This window comes from Typopeltis vanoorti, chromosome 7 (assembly GCF_054136105.1).
Source record: "Typopeltis vanoorti isolate ZY-2024b chromosome 7, IOZ_Tvanoo_1.0, whole genome shotgun sequence".
NCBI lineage: Eukaryota > Metazoa > Arthropoda > Arachnida > Uropygi > Thelyphonidae > Typopeltis > Typopeltis vanoorti.
In genome coordinates this window covers 155,855,711-155,876,294 of record NC_143555.1, presented here as the reverse complement: position 1 = coordinate 155,876,294, position 20,584 = coordinate 155,855,711, and the positions used below count along the sequence as shown (strand labels likewise).

Genomic DNA, 20,584 nt, shown 5'->3' with positions numbered 1-20,584 from the left:
ATCTTCCAGCTGATATTATTATTATTATTATTCGTGACACCTCCAAGGAGTCCGAAGACTCATCGCAGGAGGACACCTACTGTTATACAACCGTCTCAACTACTACACACTGACACTGATCTTTTACCTTCATATGGCCACCACTCCAGTATAACTTTTGTTCATCTATTGTCCTTGAGTCTTGTAATTTGTCCCACCCATTTCTATTTCTTTCCAAGTATGTTTGCTTCAATATCCAAACATTTTGTCTATTATTTCCTTTTTGATTGACCAGGTTTCTGCAGCATATGTCATAACATCAACTATCTCTAATCCAGAGAATTTTAATAATAAGGTGTTGATACCTTTTGGCAACTGGTATGTGGTGATATGACTTTTGCATTACTTCCACCTTAGTATCACCACCTCTAGGTCTGGCTCCCACTGACGAGACCTCAATAAAGGTCTAAACCGGTCTGGGTAGTGACCCTTCCCTTAATGCATAGCATTATACATGTGGGATACTAAGGCAAGTGATCAGAACTTATACCACCTTTACCACGAGTTGCCCCAGTCCTGAAAAGACTTCAGGTGCAAACTTTGTTTGCTTACACTCGGATAAAGGATTAAACCAAATATATAATTGGTAACAAGGCAATACACATTGATTGAACAGTCTTGCTCTGTTATCAGGTTTTATTTTGCTGCTTAAAAACTTTTCAATTTTCCAAAAGCTGACCATCCCATTCCTATTCTTCTTTTCACTTCTTCCAGGACTCCTTGTTTCTTTATTGTTTACCTTCATAATGTTATCTTTCATCGTATATCCTTTTCAGTTTGTCATTATTTTTTTTTTTTTCAGAATTAATGTCATCCATTTTTATTGCTTCAGTTGTTAGATCTTCTATCATTTCTTTTAAATCTTTCATATTGTTTGCAATAACAAGAATATCATCAGCAAACCTTAGGTTATTTACTTAAATAAAAGAGCCAATAGGCTTCACTTCAGCGATGTAACATTATTTAAATTAAGGGGATATTAAATCCCACATTATTTCAAAGCCGAATAAGAAACTCAAAGATCATAATCAAAGAGTTTCATGCCGAATATAGTAAACTATAAAAGTTTCGGTGGATTGTAGCATAAGCTAAAACACTAGGGCAACTTGTTGCAAAGGTGGGTAAAGTTCTGATCACTATTCTTAGTATTACCCATAATGTATCGCCACCTTTGCAACGAGTTGCCCTAGCGTTGAACTATGTGCTTTAGCTTGCGCTACAATCCCCCAAAACTTTTATAGTTTACTATATTCGGCATGAAACTCTTTGATTCTGATCTTTGAGTTTCTTATTCGGCTTTGAAATAACGTGGGATTTAATATCCCCTTAATTTAAATTATGCTACATCGCCGAGTGAAGCCTATTGGCTCTTTTATTTAAGTACGAGTACGTAATTTATGGATGCACCTTTTTGACAACTCGTATAGCAAAGTACATAAGTTCTTTTTGCTATAACGTCAGTATTACCTGGTCTACCTACTCACTGATGAGACCTCAATAAAGGTTGAAATGGATCTGGGTAGTGACCTTCCACCATAATGTATAACATCATACATCTCCTAGGAGATGTGTTTTACATTATGGGTAATACTAAGAATAGTGATCAGAACTTTACCCACCTTTGCAACGAGTTGCCCTAGTTGAAAGTTTATTTTTCACTTGGTTAGACTATAATAAATTTATTTTAATCCTTTATCCAAGTGTGAGCAAACAAAGTTTACACCTGAAAATATCTTCAGGACTGGGGTAAGGTAGTACAACACTGGGCAACTCGTAGCAAAGGTGGACCAAGCTAACATCACTCCTATCTCAGTATCACTCATAATGCAAAACACATCTCCTTGCGGATATGTATAATGTTATGGCAACTCCTATAGGTAAAGATGATCTCTCCATTGCTTCTGCGTGGTATCCCTACTTCTGGGCCTGGCTCCCACTGAAGAGACCTCAATAAAAGTCGAAACTAGTCTCGGTAGTGGCCCTTCCCTTAATGCATAACATTATACATATCCGCAAGGAGATGTGTTTTGCATTATGGGTGATACTGATATAGGAGTGATGTTAGCTTGGATCCACCTTTGCTATGAGTTGCCTGGTGTTGTACTACCTTACCCCAGTCCTGAAGAATTTTCAGGTGCAAACTTTGTTTGCTCACACTTGGATAAAGGATTAAACTAAATTTATTATAGAGTCGCCCTAGTGTAGAACTACGTGCTTTAGCTTACGCTACAATCCGCAGAAACTTTTGTAGTTGACTATATTTGGCATGAAACTCTTTGATTCCGATCTTTGAGCTTCTTATTCGGCTTTGAAATAATGTGGGACTTAGGTTATTTAATTTAATTCCATTAACATTGATGCCTTTATTGGACCATTCTAAATTACCCATCATATGATCCAGTGTTAATGTGAAGAGTTTGAGAGATATGGTGTCTCCTTGCCTTATTCCTTGATTTATGTGAAATGTTTTACTTATTTCATTAAGAACGATATTTGATGTAGCATTTCCATAAATATATTTTATTATGTCAATAAACTGTTTTTTAATGCTATAATCTGCTCATTCTACTTCCTGGAAAACAGAACTTGTGCACCTTTTCAGTCACCACACTTCTTATCATCAAATCTCCATACTCCATTCTCAAATCATTTGATATTTCTTTCAAATCTGTCATCCCATTCTTCCTCACATTTCCATACAAATTCATAATTCTCCTCAGTTCATTCTTCATATGTTTAATGTCTTGCATCATCTTTAATAACGCTGCTTTCACATCTTCAATTAGTTTTTCAGTGCCATTTATGCAAATTGCATTTTCACTACCTTGCACATCTGCTGTCTTACTGCTCACCTCTGCTAACTTGCCACCATCTATGCATGCTGTCTTACCAATCAACATGCAAGTGACAGGGATACTAACTTACTGCCAATTTCTCCTGCTGTCTTACCATTCAAGCACTCAGCTGCACCATCAATTCCACTTACTCCCATAGCTACATCCATGATCTTTTGCAAACTACTGCTTACTTTCATTGATATCATAATCCATATGTATGCTACACACCTAAACTCTCTCATCTCTCTTATTAATCCTCTGCACATAAATATCTTTAATCTCTCCCCAAGCATACATACTGCATTCACCACATCTCATCATTTCCGAAAAATTATTATTATTATTATTATTATTATTACATGACACCTCTAGGGAGTCCAATGACTCATTGATGGGAGGCACCTACTCTATAGCTCTGTCTCCACCACTCAATTCTCCAACTACAATCATCACCTACACCAACACTATCTACTGCCCACCACCACCACTAGTATTTTCACAGACAATCACAAACATCCATGCCCATGGCGGGATTTGAACCTGCAGCCTTTTGGCTGGAGAGTGGATATGCTAACCACTTGGCCAACCAGACTGGTAATTCCATGCCACTTGCATTTATCTTTCATGCCATTTTACATTTCACCACCATTTTCACACAAGAAATACAAAGAAATTTAATAAACACAGAATTATAACTACACCAAACCCTTCCTCCCGATCATAACTACCATACAACAGTATTTAAAATACTAATTATCACTATTGCCACATACAATTTAAAATTTTAAACTTATCTTTTCACAGCGATCTCAATGAACACAGCTCTCTTCACCACCTAGTGGCCAGCCTATAGCCTATTCATATAAGTTCATAACCTATAACATATTTTATAATAGAGCAACTAATGTATTAGACCCAGAAGACGCTTATACAGTGATTTATCTTGATTTTGCTAAAGCATTTGATAGAGTACCGCATGATAAACTACTGTTGAAAATGAGTAGAATGGGGATAGTTAATGAGTTGTGTAGTGTTCCAAAGAAAGGAGGGTTACAGTAAGTGGGTCACCACAGGATTCTGTTCTGGTACTGCTGTTGTATCATTTCATACTTGTCAAAACTTATTGATGTAATCTTTTCCGATGTAATCTTTTTCAGGAGGAGGAGGAGGAGTGGATATTATTATTAAATTATTATTATTGATTGAGAGGTATAAGTTAGTCAGGGATTGTCATTACTATAACTATTATTATTATTTTTTTTATTGTTATTATTATTATTACGGGCGACTCCAGGGAGTCCTTAGACTCATTGAGGGAGGCCCTAAACATCATGTCCACACAACTATACGACAACTATAGAATAACATTAGAATATGCCACAGCAAATAACTTTTTTATTATGTAATTATTTCATCTTATGTGTCGTAAGATATCACCAGTACTACTAACAAACAGCAATACAAAATGAATTCAAAAAACAGTCGTGCACATGCTTAATGAAGGATGTCCAAAAAGTGTAACAACACCAGAAATCATTGATCAACTGCACAATATGGTATTGGATGACTGGCGAGTTAAAGTTCGTGAAATTGCTGAGATTATAGGCATTTCAAAAGAATGTATAGGATACATTTTGCACAAAGAATTGCATATGAAAAAGCGTTGCGCAAGATGGATGCCACACTTGCTCACAGCAGATCAAAAATGCACTCGCATGAAAATCTCTGAACAGTGCTTGGAGCATTTTAACAAAAATAAAACTGATTTTGTGCATCGATTTATTACTATGGATGAGACTTGGATTCACCATAACACAACAGAATCCAAATAGCAGTCAAAACATGGACACAAGTCGGTTGTTCAGTGCCGAAGGAGACAAAGTAGGTTCCATCAGCAGGAAAGGTTATGATTTCGGTGTTTTGAGATGCTAAAGGCATTTTGTTTATTGATTATCTTGAAAAGGGTAAAACAATAACTGGGAAATATTATTCCAATCTTTTAACCAGACTAGATGAAAAAATTCGTGAGAAAAGACCTGGTTTGCAGAAGAAAAACATCATCTTTCATCAGGACAATGCACCTGCCCACAAAAGTGTTTTGGCAATGAAAAAATTAAGGGATCTGCGCTATGAATTGTTGGAACATGAACCCTATTTCCCAGATTTGGCTCCCTCTGACGTCTATCTCCTCCCAAAACTAAAACTCTTCCTCACTGGTCAGCGTTTTTCTTTGAATCAAGAGGTGATTAGCTGTAGAGGGGTATTTTGCAGATCTTACTGAGAACCACTACAGGGATGGGATAATGGCGCTGGAGCATTGCTGGAATAAATGTATTAGTCTTAAAGGAGATTATGTTGAAAAATAAAAATAATTTTGAAATTATAAATTCGTTTTTTATCTGTTAGGCTAAGAACTATTCAGACCACCCTCGTATATAGAATAGGAGTCCTGTGAGCTTCTTCTTTTCTGGGTTGATTTGTAGGAGAGTGGTTAATTATATTTTGGGTTGTTATTGGATTATATCCATTTAGTAAGGCTGTTTCTTTGATAATTTACAATTCTTGTTTTCAGGATTCTTCAGAAGGACGAATCTTGTGTTCTCTGGATTATAAAGATTTTATGATGCCATATATTTGAGATAGATGGTGAGCTGATGTATTATTATTATTATTATTACAGGTATCTCAGTAGGCTCATTGCAGGAAACCCAAAAACTATCAAAACAATATCTATCATTATGGATATAACAACCTGAAAAAGTTGATTTTTGGCAGACGGAAGTGGAAATGGATCCATCTTGTTCGTGCTGGTTGTATACATGAAGAAAGGAGATACCTGTTGATGATGCCTTTCTAGCATGAACTTGATACTAGGATTCAGGGTGTTGATTTTTTTGTTTTGAAATTAGTAGAGGTCGGGTTCTGTGTGACTCCAAACTACAAAGATGTCATCAAAGTAGCATAGCCACATTGTTGGTTTTGGGTCAAGAGTGAAAATTTTATCTTCTAGGTGTTCAAGAAAAAAGTTGGCTAAGTTAGGTGATAAGGGTGAGCCGAATGCTTTTCATTCTTGTTGTTTATATATTTTATCTTTCCATGCACTGTAACCTGATTCGACTCTAAATTTGAATAATTCCACTATGTCTGGTGGAAATGTTTTGGTTAACAATTCTATGTTTCTTTACGAGAGATAATAGCGAAGAGAGAGAGAGAGAGAGAATGTCTAAACCTACATAACATATCTGTATCTGCTTGTTTCATGTCTTTTATCCTTCTATGAAATTCTATGGATATTGAAGAGGTTGCATGGCCAGTGAAAGGACGGAGAAGGTTACACAGGAATCCTGATATTTTATAGACTGCCTATAGAATTCACAATAGGTCTGAGTGGTCTCGGAATATATGGTTCATCAAAATTACATAAAAGTAACTGTCCAGTGTGTGACAAAAATTATACGAAAATATCAACTATAAACCCATCAACCAAATTCACAATTTGCTACCTTTTTCTAAAGACAAACTCTCGCCCATGATCTATAAATAAACGTATCTCTGAACATCAAGACCACATCCATCTTATCAAACCTCACAAATCTGGCCTTGCACCACGTGGAATTAAAAATGATAACCACAGGATCCAATGGTAAAATGCCAAGTTACTATATAGATTCACATATAAACATGAATGGTTATATAAAGAAAGTGCTGAAGCCTTACTTCATAGACCTAATCTTAAACAAAATGACTGTCTCACTTTTCCAAAAGTTTAGTAAATTGTCATCCTCAATTGCATTCAATAATTTATCTGTTATATTTTAATTTAATTTAAGTAATTTTAATATCAGCCCAGTAGCTTTTAATCCATGAACATGCAACTGTATACATAGAGGGATTCCAATTTAATCATGCATACAACTGTTTTTGGAATTCAATTCCTATTGCTGTTTGTTAGTTGTACTGATGATGTCTTATGATACATAAGAAGAAATATTTACATATTAAAAAAAGTTATTTACTGTAGTATACGTGTTATTCTATAGTTATGGATACCCCACAGGTTTCACTATATTAAAAAATAAGGAGGGGGGAAGAATTGTTATCAGGTTAACACTGAAGAGATTTTTCACAGAATGGGAGAGGGGGATAGAACAAGAGGCCATCCCTGGAAACTGTATAGGGAGGGTGTTTCAGAGGAGAAGGTTCTTTACATGGAGAGTGGTTGGTGAGTGGAATGCATTGCCTGAGTGTGTTGTGAATGTAAACACATTGAATCAGTTTAAGGAATGGTTGGATGAACTTTATGTGCAATACCGTGTACCTCCCATGATGAGTCTCTGACTCCATGGAGGTCAAATGTTAATAACAATAATAATTCAGAGTGTGAGAAGATAAATAGTTGTTTGCTGATGATGCTAAATTAGGAAGAGCAACATCAGGAAGTTCTGACATGCTGTTGTTGCAAGAGGATCTGAATCAGTTGGTGCTTTGGTCTGAAGAATGGGGATTTAATTTCAATGTTTCTAAGTGTAAAATTATGCACTTTGGTGTGAGAAGATGGAATGAGGTTTATCAAATTGGAGGAACTTTGTCTCAGGATAAAGGGATCTGGGAATCTTAAGTTCAGGGGATACCACAAAATTTGTAAGGGTTACCCAGAAAATCACGAGTGTATTGTGAAGAACTCTCACAAATAATAGGGAGTTTATAGTTCCACTGTAAACTCCCTATCCCTATCCCTGTCAATATGGCACTTGTCAGGCCTCATTTAGATGTCTGTGCACATATATGGTTGCCTGCTATATTGACAATAAGATAACACTGGACAAAGTGCAGATAGAAATAACTAAGCCCATCTCGAAACTCTGGAATGTTGAACATGAAAACAGATTAAGGGAATGTGATCTGTAGAGCTTAGCAGATAAGAGGAGGAAGAGAGGTGATATGATTGAGACATATAAGTTGGTAAGAAGAGCTAGAGAATGGAAGAATGAGAGGTTATGTGAGTAAGGAAATGAAAGGGAGATTTTTTGCATGGCAGGTGGTTAATGAATAGAATACATTGCCAATAGTGGTAGTAAGTGCTCCAATGCTGAATAACTTCAAGGCAAGGTATAATAGTCATTGTGGTATGTGAGTGTTTGACCTCCCCACATTGATTCTTCGCACTCCATGGATGTATGGAAATAATACTAAAATAACCGCAGTTGTCTTTCAGAATTGATCTACTGACAGGTCTGGAGATTCATGATCAGACCAGTATATAATCCATGTGATCTTAATGGTGATGAGAAGCCATGATTATTAAGAAACACTCACATAATCTGATATTTTTCTTATTAGTTATATCTATGATCACATAGTTTCTAAACAGTGAGATTTAGTAGGCAGCACTATCTTTCTCAATTTCGACTGATCTGTAACTTGAGCTTTCCAAGTGTTCGTGTTGATGTTACATTTCCTTAAGAGTGAGATTATCCTCAAACTTGTCTTGCACTCCCATTATTTTTTGCCTTCCTCAGAGAAGATCTGTTTAGAAGATGTGTATCTAGCTTTTTTCTTTTCATTATATCTCTCACACATGACAGGCAGAACTTATAGCACATTAGTGTTGTAAGGGATATATGACAACATGGACAATCCTGCAAAGTTGATTGGGGATTATAATTGCCTCAGTATTCATGTAACTGGATCAGTCAAAACACTAATGTTACCTTTTGTTTTTTTTTTAATGTGATTCCCAGCCATAAAGGGGTAAAACGTATAGTGCATTAGCTCATGGGTGGACTTAAGATTTTTTTAATTATTTTAAATAAATACAGTTTTTATATAATATGAAAATCCTGTACTAGACCAAACATGAACTTCCGATCTCAAATAAGCAGACTGGTAGTCGCTTAGCTGGCAATGAAATTCATCTCCTGACTAAGGACATTCACAAAACATCCATATCCATGATGATGGAATTTGAATCCACGGTCCACTGATTTCAGATGGATATGCTCAGACAACGAGGCAAGAAATGTACACCAGTCTTTGCTATTAATCTTAAGGATTCTTTAAAGGCAACATTGGTGGTATATTTTCCAGGATTTTCAGGCAACATTGGAGTAGGTGGAAACCTACAATACTGTTGCCATCCTACTTGCAGCAAAGCTGGAATTACAACAGTCCTGTCAATCGAGAGTTTGATTGTAGACTGGATGTCATGGTCATGAAAGACTCAATATCCCAAATTTTCAAAACTTGCACTAATGCATAGTGGAAGTATAGTGATAGTGGAACTGAAGTGATATTGCAGGTAGCCACATCAGTGAAAACTTCCAATGATGGGAAAGTTTCCAAAACTTTTATTGAGATGGAACTATACAAGTAGCCTAATCATGAAGATACTTCGTGTGCAAACTTTGTTTGCTTACACTTGGGTAAAGGATTAAATAAGATTATAATTTTATGGCAAATTTAATTTGCTCTGCATAGAGATTCATTTATTAGGAGTGTGATAAGTGAGAAGGTGCACAAAGTTTGTGTTCCTGGAGTTAGAATGAGAAGAGTGATTGAGTCATTGAATATGAGGAGCAAGGCAGTGGTAGTAGGAACAAATGATTTAGTTGAGAACAAGGAGAATGTGAAAATGGATGCAAGGAGGTTCTTCAGGAGAATAAAAGATAACAGTGAGTGTTTGACCTCCCCACATTGATTCTTCGCACTCCATGGATGTATGGAAATAATACTAAAATAACCGCAGTTGTCTTTCAGAATTGATCTACTGACAGGTCTGGAGATTCATGATCAGACCAGTATATAATCCATGTGATCTTAATGGTGATGAGAAGCCATGATTATTAAGAAACACTCACATAATCTGATATTTTTCTTATTAGTTATATCTATGATCACATAGTTTCTAAACAGTGAGATTTAGTAGGCAGCACTATCTTTCTCAATTTCGACTGATCTGTAACTTGAGCTTTCCAAGTGTTCGTGTTGATGTTACATTTCCTTAAGAGTGAGATTATCCTCAAACTTGTCTTGCACTCCCATTATTTTTTGCCTTCCTCAGAGAAGATCTGTTTAGAAGATGTGTATCTAGCTTTTTTCTTTTCATTATATCTCTCACACATGACAGGCAGAACTTATAGCACATTAGTGTTGTAAGGGATATATGACAACATGGACAATCCTGCAAAGTTGATTGAGGATTATAATTGCCTCAGTATTCATGTAACTGGATCAGTCAAAACACTAATGTTACCTTTTGTTTTTTTTTTAATGTGATTCCCAGCCATAAAGGGGTAAAACGTATAGTGCATTAGCTCATGGGTGGACTTAAGATTTTTTTAATTATTTTAAATAAATACAGTTTTTATATAATATGAAAATCCTGTACTAGACCAAACATGAACTTCCGATCTCAAATAAGCAGACTGGTAGTCGCTTAGCTGGCAATGAAATTCATCTCCTGACTAAGGACATTCACAAAACATCCATATCCATGATGATGGAATTTGAATCCACGGTCCACTGATTTCAGATGGATATGCTCAGACAACGAGGCAAGAAATGTACACCAGTCTTTGCTATTAATCTTAAGGATTCTTTAAAGGCAACATTGGTGGTATATTTTCCAGGATTTTCAGGCAACATTGGAGTAGGTGGAAACCTACAATACTGTTGCCATCCTACTTGCAGCAAAGCTGGAATTACAACAGTCCTGTCAATCGAGAGTTTGATTGTAGACTGGATGTCATGGTCATGAAAGACTCAATATCCCAAATTTTCAAAACTTGCACTAATGCATAGTGGAAGTATAGTGATAGTGGAACTGAAGTGATATTGCAGGTAGCCACATCAGTGAAAACTTCCAATGATGGGAAAGTTTCCAAAACTTTTATTGAGATGGAACTATACAAGTAGCCTAATCATGAAGATACTTCGTGTGCAAACTTTGTTTGCTTACACTTGGGTAAAGGATTAAATAAGATTATAATTTTATGGCAAATTTAATTTGCTCTGCATAGAGATTCATTTATTAGGAGTGTGATAAGTGAGAAGGTGCACAAAGTTTGTGTTCCTGGAGTTAGAATGAGAAGAGTGATTGAGTCATTGAATATGAGGAGCAAGGCAGTGGTAGTAGGAACAAATGATTTAGTTGAGAACAAGGAGAATGTGAAAATGGATGCAAGGAGGTTCTTCAGGAGAATAAAAGATAACAAAGTGGTAACAAAGTCACTTTGTGTTCACCTGGTTGGCCAAGTGGTTAGCTTATCCACTCTCCAGCCAAAAGGGTTCAAAAAAAAAACATTCCCATTTGCCCAGTTACAGAGTTATGACCGAGATGGCTAAAGATTGTGATAAGTGGAGAACCTTTCTTCTTTGTGGACTCAACCTGTTACCAAATGGATGAGATGATGATGATACATTTTGCAACATTGAACTGGCATCCCCACTCTTGCATGCCCATTTACAGGATACATTGCCAATTTTGGCAATGTATCCTGTAAATTTTAGATTCTTATCCACCATCACCCCAAGATCCCTTATTTCCTCCATTTCAAACAATATATCCCCATCCAGAATAAATTCTATATCCCATTTTCATTTTCTGAATTTTAAAACCTTACATTTTAAAACTTCAATCTTGTGCCCATTCATTAGGCCTATTCCGTCTTCTTGTAAAGCCACCACATCTGCCCTACTCCTCATAGTTTATCCCACCTTTGCAATATCTGAAACAACTGAATATCCCTATTCAAGTCTTCTCCAGTATCGTTAACATACAATTTAAACAGCAATGGAACTTTAACAGATCCCTGAGGCACTCAATTGGGAAGTTTCATCTTCCAGAATATTGCTCCCCCCCACACAACTTGCTGACATCTGTCAGATAGCCAATCTCCAATCCAACAATGCGCTAGCCTAATATTCAACATCCATACACTCTAGTGTGACTATCAACTTATCATGTAGTAATCTATCAAAAGCTTTTGCAATCTAAGTATACTAAAATGAAGCCAACACCTTATTTTAATAAGTAAGTAAGTAGATTACTAAAACATGACTTCCCTTTAGCAAATTCATGCAGGCCATCAAAGATAACACCACTATCGTCAACCCAATTCTGGGTCATGGTTTTCACCAGCTTTTCCTCTTCAACATTTAACCATAACAACTGACACACACACATGTAGGCCTATAATCTGATGCATGAGTTCTGTCACCTCCCTTATGAAGCGGCATAATCTTACCCTCCTTCCACTTCTTTGAAACTTGACCCAATGTAAAACTCATATTAAACAAATATGTCAAGGCAGATGTAAACTCCCTGACACATTTCTTCAAAATACATGTTGATATATCATCAAGTCCCACAGTCTTATTGACATCAAGTTTGTCAATTACCTATATACATCTTGCTCACTGTCAGTCTTTCCTTCTCATCATCATCCACTGCTCTCAAACTCTCCATGATGTCACATTCACAAGGATGACAGACCTTTACGAACTTCTCATTAAATATCTTAACTATATCATCTGCAGCAGTTGTCCTTATACCATTTTATCCAGTCATTGTCATGTTACCCATAATCTTTCTTTTTTTTGGCTGGCTACACATTGAAAGAACTCCCTAGGATTTTTTTTACTTCATTAGCTAACTGCTGCTCATATTGCACTTTTCCTACACTTATCAACCTACACTCCTTGTACTCCTCATGGAATTGATTACTACCAATCCTCTTATGCTGCCTCCATATAAGGCACTGGTCAAACCACACTTGGACTATTGTGCTCAGATCTGGTCACCTGGTTTTTAATGTGATGTGGAGACATTGGAGAGGATCCAGAGACGAGTGACTGAGACAATATCAGGAGTTTGGAATGCTGGCTATGGAGAGAGGTTGAAGAGATGTGGATAGCAGGAAGAAAGATGAAATGAGAGAGAGACAGACATTTATTATTATTATTATTATCCCAAGACCTCATGGAGTCAAAGACTCATCTGCGAGGTCCTTTTATCACACACATCTCATCATACCATGTCTTAAACACACTCAAACCTCTTGCAGACACCACACTCTCAGGCAAGGCATTCCGATCATTCACAACTCTGCATGAAAAAAACCTGCCTCTCACTCCCCTACTCACACCCTCTTTATACAGTTTCCAGGGATAACCTCTGGTTCTCCCCTGATCTCCCACTATTCTCTGTAGAACTTCTCTACTATTGATCCTATAACAACCCCTTACCAACTTGAAGGTCTCTATCATATCTCCTCTCTTCCTCCTGTCCACCAGACTCTGCAAATTACATCTTCTCAATCTTTCCTCATGCTCGACATTCCAGAGGTCAGAATTGATTACTACCAAAAAAACTACTAACTACCTTAGTCAGTCCAAAGGAGACTGACTAAGTCAGTCTCCTTTGGACCCTTTCCAACATCTCTTCATCCTTCTGAAAAACCGGTGACCAAATCTGGGCACAATAGTCCATGTGTGGCCTAATCAAAGCCTTACATAACGGAACAAGAATCTCCCTACTTCTACACGTCAGTGTCCTCCGCATCATTCCCAGAAGCCTTTGTGTTGTCTTCACAATTTTGGCGATGTATCCCCTAAATTTTAGATCCTTATCCACTGTCACCCCCAGATGTCTTATTTCCTCTACCTCCAACAATATGTTCTCACCAAGCATAAATTCTGCATCCCATCTTTGTTTTCCAAATTTTAAAACCTTACATTTTGTAACATTGAACTCACATCCCCATTTCCATGCCCAGTCACTCGATTTATTCAAGTCTTCTTGTAAGGCCACAACATCTTCACTACTCTTTATGGTTCGTCCCAACTTTGCATCATCTGCAAACAACTGAATATCTCCATCCAAATCTTTGCCAATATCATTAATATGCAAGTTACACAGTAATGGCCCTAAAACAGATCTCTGAGGCACTCTTCTAGTGACTTTCCTTTTCCTGGATATCGCACCACCATACACAACTTGTTGATACCTATCAGATAGCCAGTCTCCAATCCAATGCACTAATCTAATATCCATCCCCATCTGCTCTAGTTTGACTGTCAACTTATCATGAGGTACTCTATCAAAAGCCTTTGCAAAATCCAAGTATATTACTGTGTATCCTTTCTTCTCTATCCATGGAAGCAGTCACTTTATTGTAATAAGTAAGTAGATTACTAAAACATGACCTCCCTTTAGCGAAACCATGCTGTCCATCAAAGATAATACCATTGTTGTCAACCCAACTCTGGATCCTAGTTCTCACAAGCTTCTCCAACAACTTAATCACAACACCTGACACACAGATAGGCCTATAGTTTGATGCTTGAGTTCGATCACCTCCTTTACAAAGTGGCACAATCTTGCCCTCCTTCCACTCCTTAGGAACATGACCAAGTGCAAGACTCGTATTAAAAAAATATGTCAAGGCAGGTGTCAACTCCCTGGCACATTCTTTCAGAATACGCTGTGATATATTATCAAGTCCCACAGCCTTATTTACATCTAGTTTACTCAACTCCTCAAACACCTCTTGCTCACTTACAGGCAGTCTCTCCTCCCCATCATCAACTGCTCTCAGTCTCTCCATGAAGTCACATTCACAAGATTGAAAGATCTTTATGAACTTCTCATTAAGTATTTCCACCACACATTCTGCAACAGCTGTCTTTATACCATTTAAGTTAGTGAGAGGATTTTATCAGATTAATCCAGAGAGATTATAAAAATAGTAGAAGGTGAGAGGGGAAGAACCATAGTTCATTCCTGGAAGTTATGTAAAAGTGTGGTGAAGAAGGGTGTGAGGAGTAGATTTTTTACATGGAGAGTGAATAGAATGCATTACCAGAATGTGTCGTTAATGCAAGGAGGGTTAAGGACTTTAAGATTCTATATGATAAATATGTTGTCAGTTGAATGAACTGCCCACGACAAGTCTGTCGACTCCATGGAGGGTGTCATAATAATAATAATAATAATAATAATGATGCCTTCTGTCTATGCATTGCATGCTTAATCTCTTCATTCATCCATTTCACTCCTTCTCTACCTAATGTAATCTTCTAACCTTTGGAATATATTTAAATATTGCTCCTACTAGATAGATCTTGAATATCACCAAAGCAACATTGATCTCCTTTTCACTCAACTCCTCATTCCATGCTACAGCTGCCAGCTGTCTTCTGAGCTTCTCATAATCACCAGCCTTGTATTTCCACATATCCACATATACCATTTCCTCACAGAAGTCCGCACATGGCTGGCAGCTGAACAGGTAATCACTTTGCGGTCACTCACACCAACATGAAGGAAATGTGACACCTCATTTATTTTAACATTCTTTGATGAGATGATTAAAATCATAGCCCTCAATCCTCGTAGGCTCTCTGATACATACTGCCTGAGGTAATTTTCCCTCAAAAACTTTAGAAACTCATTTTCTTTACTTCCAGTTGCTGTCTTGTCATTTCAGTCTATATTGACATAACTAAAATCATCCATAATGATCACTTTTTCTCTATTTGCTTGGCTAATTTCCTTTTACATTTCAAGTATCTTGGTCTATAACAACATCGAGTAAGTATTTTATTCTGTTCATCTGTATCTCCCATCATACTGCCTGAAACCCACTGCCACTATTTCCCCCTTGCACCTCAGACTTGTATGGACATAATTTTTTTTCTATGCACAATATCGCTCCAATACCCTTTTTATTCTTTCTATTTCATGAAATACATACCCTTCCATCTCTATTCCACTCAGAATGTCATCCTCATCCAACCATGTCGCACTTATTCCAACAATTTTTGGGTGAACGAAATTAATCAATGCAACCAATTCATTTCCCTTTTTTCTGATACATCTAGCATTTGTATACAAACATGACAGCTCAGTTTCCCTGATACCACTCCTTAGATAAGACTGACATACCTTCCTCGAGCCTTTTCTTTTGTTCCTTACTCATCCTAGAACCTTCTTCAAATCCAACTGTTTTCCCCCCATATCCCAGGCCATCCCATTCCCTTCTTGTCTACACATACATTCACATCTTCTTAGAGTATCAACCTTTCTCACACTGTGTTCCCTTGTCCCCATTTTCCTGTTTGTCTTGCACACTTGTTCTCTCATTCTCTACACACATGCTATCCACTTTTTCATTCAAAAGCACCACTTCAGTCTCTCCTTCCTTGCTCTCCCACTCTTTCACATCACTTCTTACTTGCTTAGATTCATTCTCTGCATTCATTCATTACTCTCCCTTCCAGCAGCAGTCTATCCAAATGACTCGCATCAGTCCCATTCAAATGCAGTCCATCACTCTTATATAGTTCAATTCATTCTTCAAACTCATTCCACACAGTAACAAACTGCACTCCTTTCTCTTCACACATTTCCGCTAATGTTAATAATCCTTGCTCTCCACCTCATCTCATCAGTCTCATACCTGGGCAACACACTGACTGCCTTTCCTATCACACTATTATCTTTTATCGTTTCGACAATATCCATTCTCCTTGTCCCCAGTCGTCATTTGTTCTCCTGATATCCTGATATCCATTCTCCTTGTCCCCAGTCGTCATTTGTTCTCCTGATATCCATTCTCCTTGTCCCTACTACCACTATGAACTTTCTTGCTCGATTACTCCTCCTGTCCAATGCCTTGATTGCTCTATTCACTTTACCTCCTGGAAAACAAACCTTACGCATCTTCTCATTTACCACACCTCTAATAATCAAATCTCCATATAATGCTACTCACAGGTCTTTCATTATATTTTTCATACCAACATCATTCGTTTTCATTTCATTTAATTTGATTCTCTTCATTTCCCTCCACAGCCACTTCATCTTCACCAACTCAGCTTACAAATAATCTTGCATCAAGTTTTTGCTATCATTCACTCTTGCTATTTTATCATCAGTCACACACTTATTCACTGTCAACCCCTTTCACCACCTTACCATTAATTGCACTCTGTTTTCCAACACCATTATCATCCCCTTTATTATCAGCAGAACTCTTTCCCTTGCTATTGTATAATAAATTTGGTTTAATCCTTTATCCAAGTGTGAGCAAACAAAGTTTGCACCTGAAAATATCTTCAGGACTGAGGAAAAGTAGCTTCATTCCCTTGCTATCATTTCAACACACTTTCTGAACATTCACACAATCATCTTTCACTGCAATTTCAGTTATAATGCTATGTTCCCTACTCATATTTAATCACTCTTTGTGGTCCCTCAGAATATTGCACTTCTTACAACCCACACTTGCTCTTTTCTCTTACTCAGCCTCTGTACATATATATATCCGCAACATTCTTCTACACATACCACATTCACAGCACTGTACCTTTTCGAAAAATCCATGTCATTTACTTGACTTGTCTTCCACATTGACGTACACAACGATTTGCCTTTCATCACCATTTTATGTCAGCATACTAACAAGAACAATGAATTTATAGCAATAACTCATAAGAAATTTATCCAAACACTTTCCACAATCAAATATCTCACAGTATGCTCAGTCTACAAATTAGATAATATCTAAACACATTACTTAATTCTGTAGTGCAACTGGAAGAACGATGGTATATTGTGACCTTCAGCTGGAAAAGGCCTACATTTGATTTTCGTTTGATGAGAGGAATCTTTATATGGTTTTTTTTCAATTGAAGGTGAGTTAGTCAATCTCATACCAGAGTAGTAGGGTGTTTTCTCATAGAAACTCACTTTGTTAATCCCATGTACAAGCAATTCGGCCTTGATAATACAAGCAGTTTACAGACCAAAAATACTAGTGATGATGGTGGTGGTGGGCAGCAGATATTGTTGTGTGTAGATGATGTTGGTAATAGTCCAACTACATAAACAAGAGCTGTTGTTGGCAGACTGCCAAGAAGAGTCAATTCATGTTGAAGGGAAGAAAGAAATAAGGCGATGTACAAATTGGTCACCAACACGTGAAATCATGTGCTTTATACGTTAAATTTTTCAACTGTTATGCAAGCAAAATAGTTACCGCTTTAAAAACTACAAGGATCATAAAAGAGAAGTTAATTTTCCGACGTGTAATAATAAACACTCATCCCACAATACGGATTGATTACCCTATTATCGGAATGGATTCTCCTTCTTTTGACATGTGCAGAAGTGTCGAAGGGTCTCGTATCTGTGGGCGTACTATAGTAGTGATTCTGTATAGTTGGAGCATTAAATGATGGAGATGAAGAGTTGCAGAGTAGAGTAGAATGGTGTGTCCCTGCCCTCAATGAGTCATTGGACACTTTGGTGGCATCACATAATAATAATAATAATAATTAAATATAAAATTCACTTATATCTTATTGCAGCCCACACAATTACTGATCTTACATAAATTAGTCAGTGTTTTGAAGGATCGCTGCTATCATTTCAGTTCAATGCTGCCTTTATGTAATTAATTTCCCTGCGAAAAATCCGTTTCATTTAATATTACTATGTTGGCATGCTCTGATAATATTGTGTGTGTGAGTTAGCATATGATACAGGATTTTCACCTTACATTTCACTTACTAATCATTATTTGTATTTTAACTAGATTGTATGCTGAATCAATGGTCTGACTGGTCATTATGTTCAAAAACCTGTGGTCAGGGAGGTATTCAGCAAAGGAACAGGACAGTTAAACGAACTCCAAAACACGGTGGTGCTCCATGTGGACCAAAAGTGGAAAGAAAATACTGCAATCTTCCATCATGCCCATTTTATTAAGGGTTTGTTACAATATTGTGTTCTTGTAATAGAAAATTTAGAAGAAGAAAAAAAAGGAAAACTAAGGATACCTGTTCTCTAAAAATATTCCTATAATTTTTCGTATGTCATTACTTTAAAACTTAATGAATAAAATTAACCACTTGATAGCAAACAAGGAAATGCATTTATTTATTCTTTTATTTTTTATGAATATTATGAATGCATATAGAGTCAGCAAGAGGTAAAGCAGATAATAGCCTGTTTTTAATATTGTTTTATACTGTTTTTAAGCTGTAAACTGAGTTGATATTACAATTATTTTTCGTTTTTTTCTTTATTCTCATACACTGATAATACTTACTATAATCATTAGTTAATTGGAAATATTGCATGCACAATATTTCTAGTTACAACATTGTGTATTAATATTTTAAATAATATAGGACAAAATACAGTAAACTATGATTTATTAGGTCTGCTGATATTTCTTCAGTTTCAAAGCATTATCCTTGAAGTAAAGAGAAAATCAATCAGAAAGATGAGAACATGGAGGCCTTAAATTAATCACATATATAGAGGAAATGAGAAAAAAAATTGTCTCCTGTTCAAATAGCAATTGAGTCTCCTTCAGATAGAACCATGGTAACATCATCAAAAAATAAAGCTGACCACTTAGCATCAGTCTTCTCCTACAACTCGTTTAGGCAACCCAGAAAAATTATCTCTAAACATAACATGAATGCATGTCCTCTCTGATCTTTTGCCAGAAAAAACATCAGCATAATCTTTAAAAATCTAGATACTAAAAACAGAAATGCATAATATACATACTAAACATAAGTGGTATTACAGAACAGAGGACTATGATAAATTAAGGAAACAGATTGGTGATGTGCTGTGGCTTGATCAGTTGAAGGGAATAGAAATCAGCAGTACCTGGTACTTGGTCCAGAATGAGTTACTTATGGCAACTTCAGATTGTATTTCAAAAGTTCACAGGATAAATAAAGTAGGAGTAAAATGATGAATCATGAAATTATGAGTCCTGAGCTTCTGAGAAAGACAATGTTCAGGAGGAGATATAAAGAGCTCCCCAGCATCATGAGGAGTATAAGGTGCATACTAGAAAGGTGACGAGTGTAGTAAGAAAAGAAAAATTGGTATTTTAAAATAAATTGACTGAAACAGTAAAGCAAAACTCTAGAGAATTCTACAATCATGTTGCTAGTAGAAGAATGGGTGAATATGAAAGACTGACTTTAGTTCCAGTACATCTTCAGCAGATGTACTGGAAATGTTCAATGAGTATTTCGTTAGTAATTCATGTAGGAAGGAGTTCAGAGTGGTGTTGAATAGCAGTAGGAAGGAGAACAGAAGACTGACAGTTCAAGAATGGAAAGTGTTTAGAATATTAGGTAGCTTTGTGTTTTTAATAAGGCTGAGAGATTGGATGGGATGTCACCACATATATTACAAGAATGTGCAAAAGAGCTGACCGTGCCCTTGACTTGGTTGTTCAAAAGAAGCCTGGCAATAGTAACAGTCTCAGAACAGTGGAAAGAGGGAGAAAAGATAGTGCCACTGCATAAGGGAGACTCCAAGTCAGGTATCAAATGTAGTGGTGAAGGTGTTAGAGAGACTGGCCAAAGACTGAATACAAACCTGGATTGATGAGAAACAGAAGTATTTCTAGAGAGCAGCATTGGTTTGTTAAGAGGAGTTCATGCTTTAATAACTTGGTTATATTTTATAATAGGGCAACCAGTGTATTGGGCAGAGGAGATACTTATACTGTGATTTATCTTTTTTATGATTTTGCTAAAGCATTTGATTGAGTACTGCATGATAAACTATTGGTGAAATTGAGCAGGATGGGGATGGATAGTCATTTGGCAGCTTGGTTACAGGGATGATTTACTGATAGGAGACAGTGAGTTGTGTATGGAGACATAGC

The 20,584-nt window shown here is 36.7% G+C and overlaps 1 protein-coding gene across 2 annotated transcripts in view; it reads left to right on the top strand.

The window, feature by feature from the left end:
* Positions 1-20,584, top strand: part of LOC150105231 (spondin-1-like) — a 716,059-nt gene that overhangs the window by 682,255 nt on the left and 13,220 nt on the right. For both annotated transcript variants that reach the window (XM_090395547.1, XM_090395546.1), the window contains exon 15: positions 18,476-18,650. In XM_090395547.1, the coding sequence (XP_090251673.1) occupies positions 18,476-18,648 (173 nt within the window). In that variant the 3' untranslated portion in view covers positions 18,649-18,650. The remainder of the gene's footprint in view (positions 1-18,475; positions 18,651-20,584) is intronic.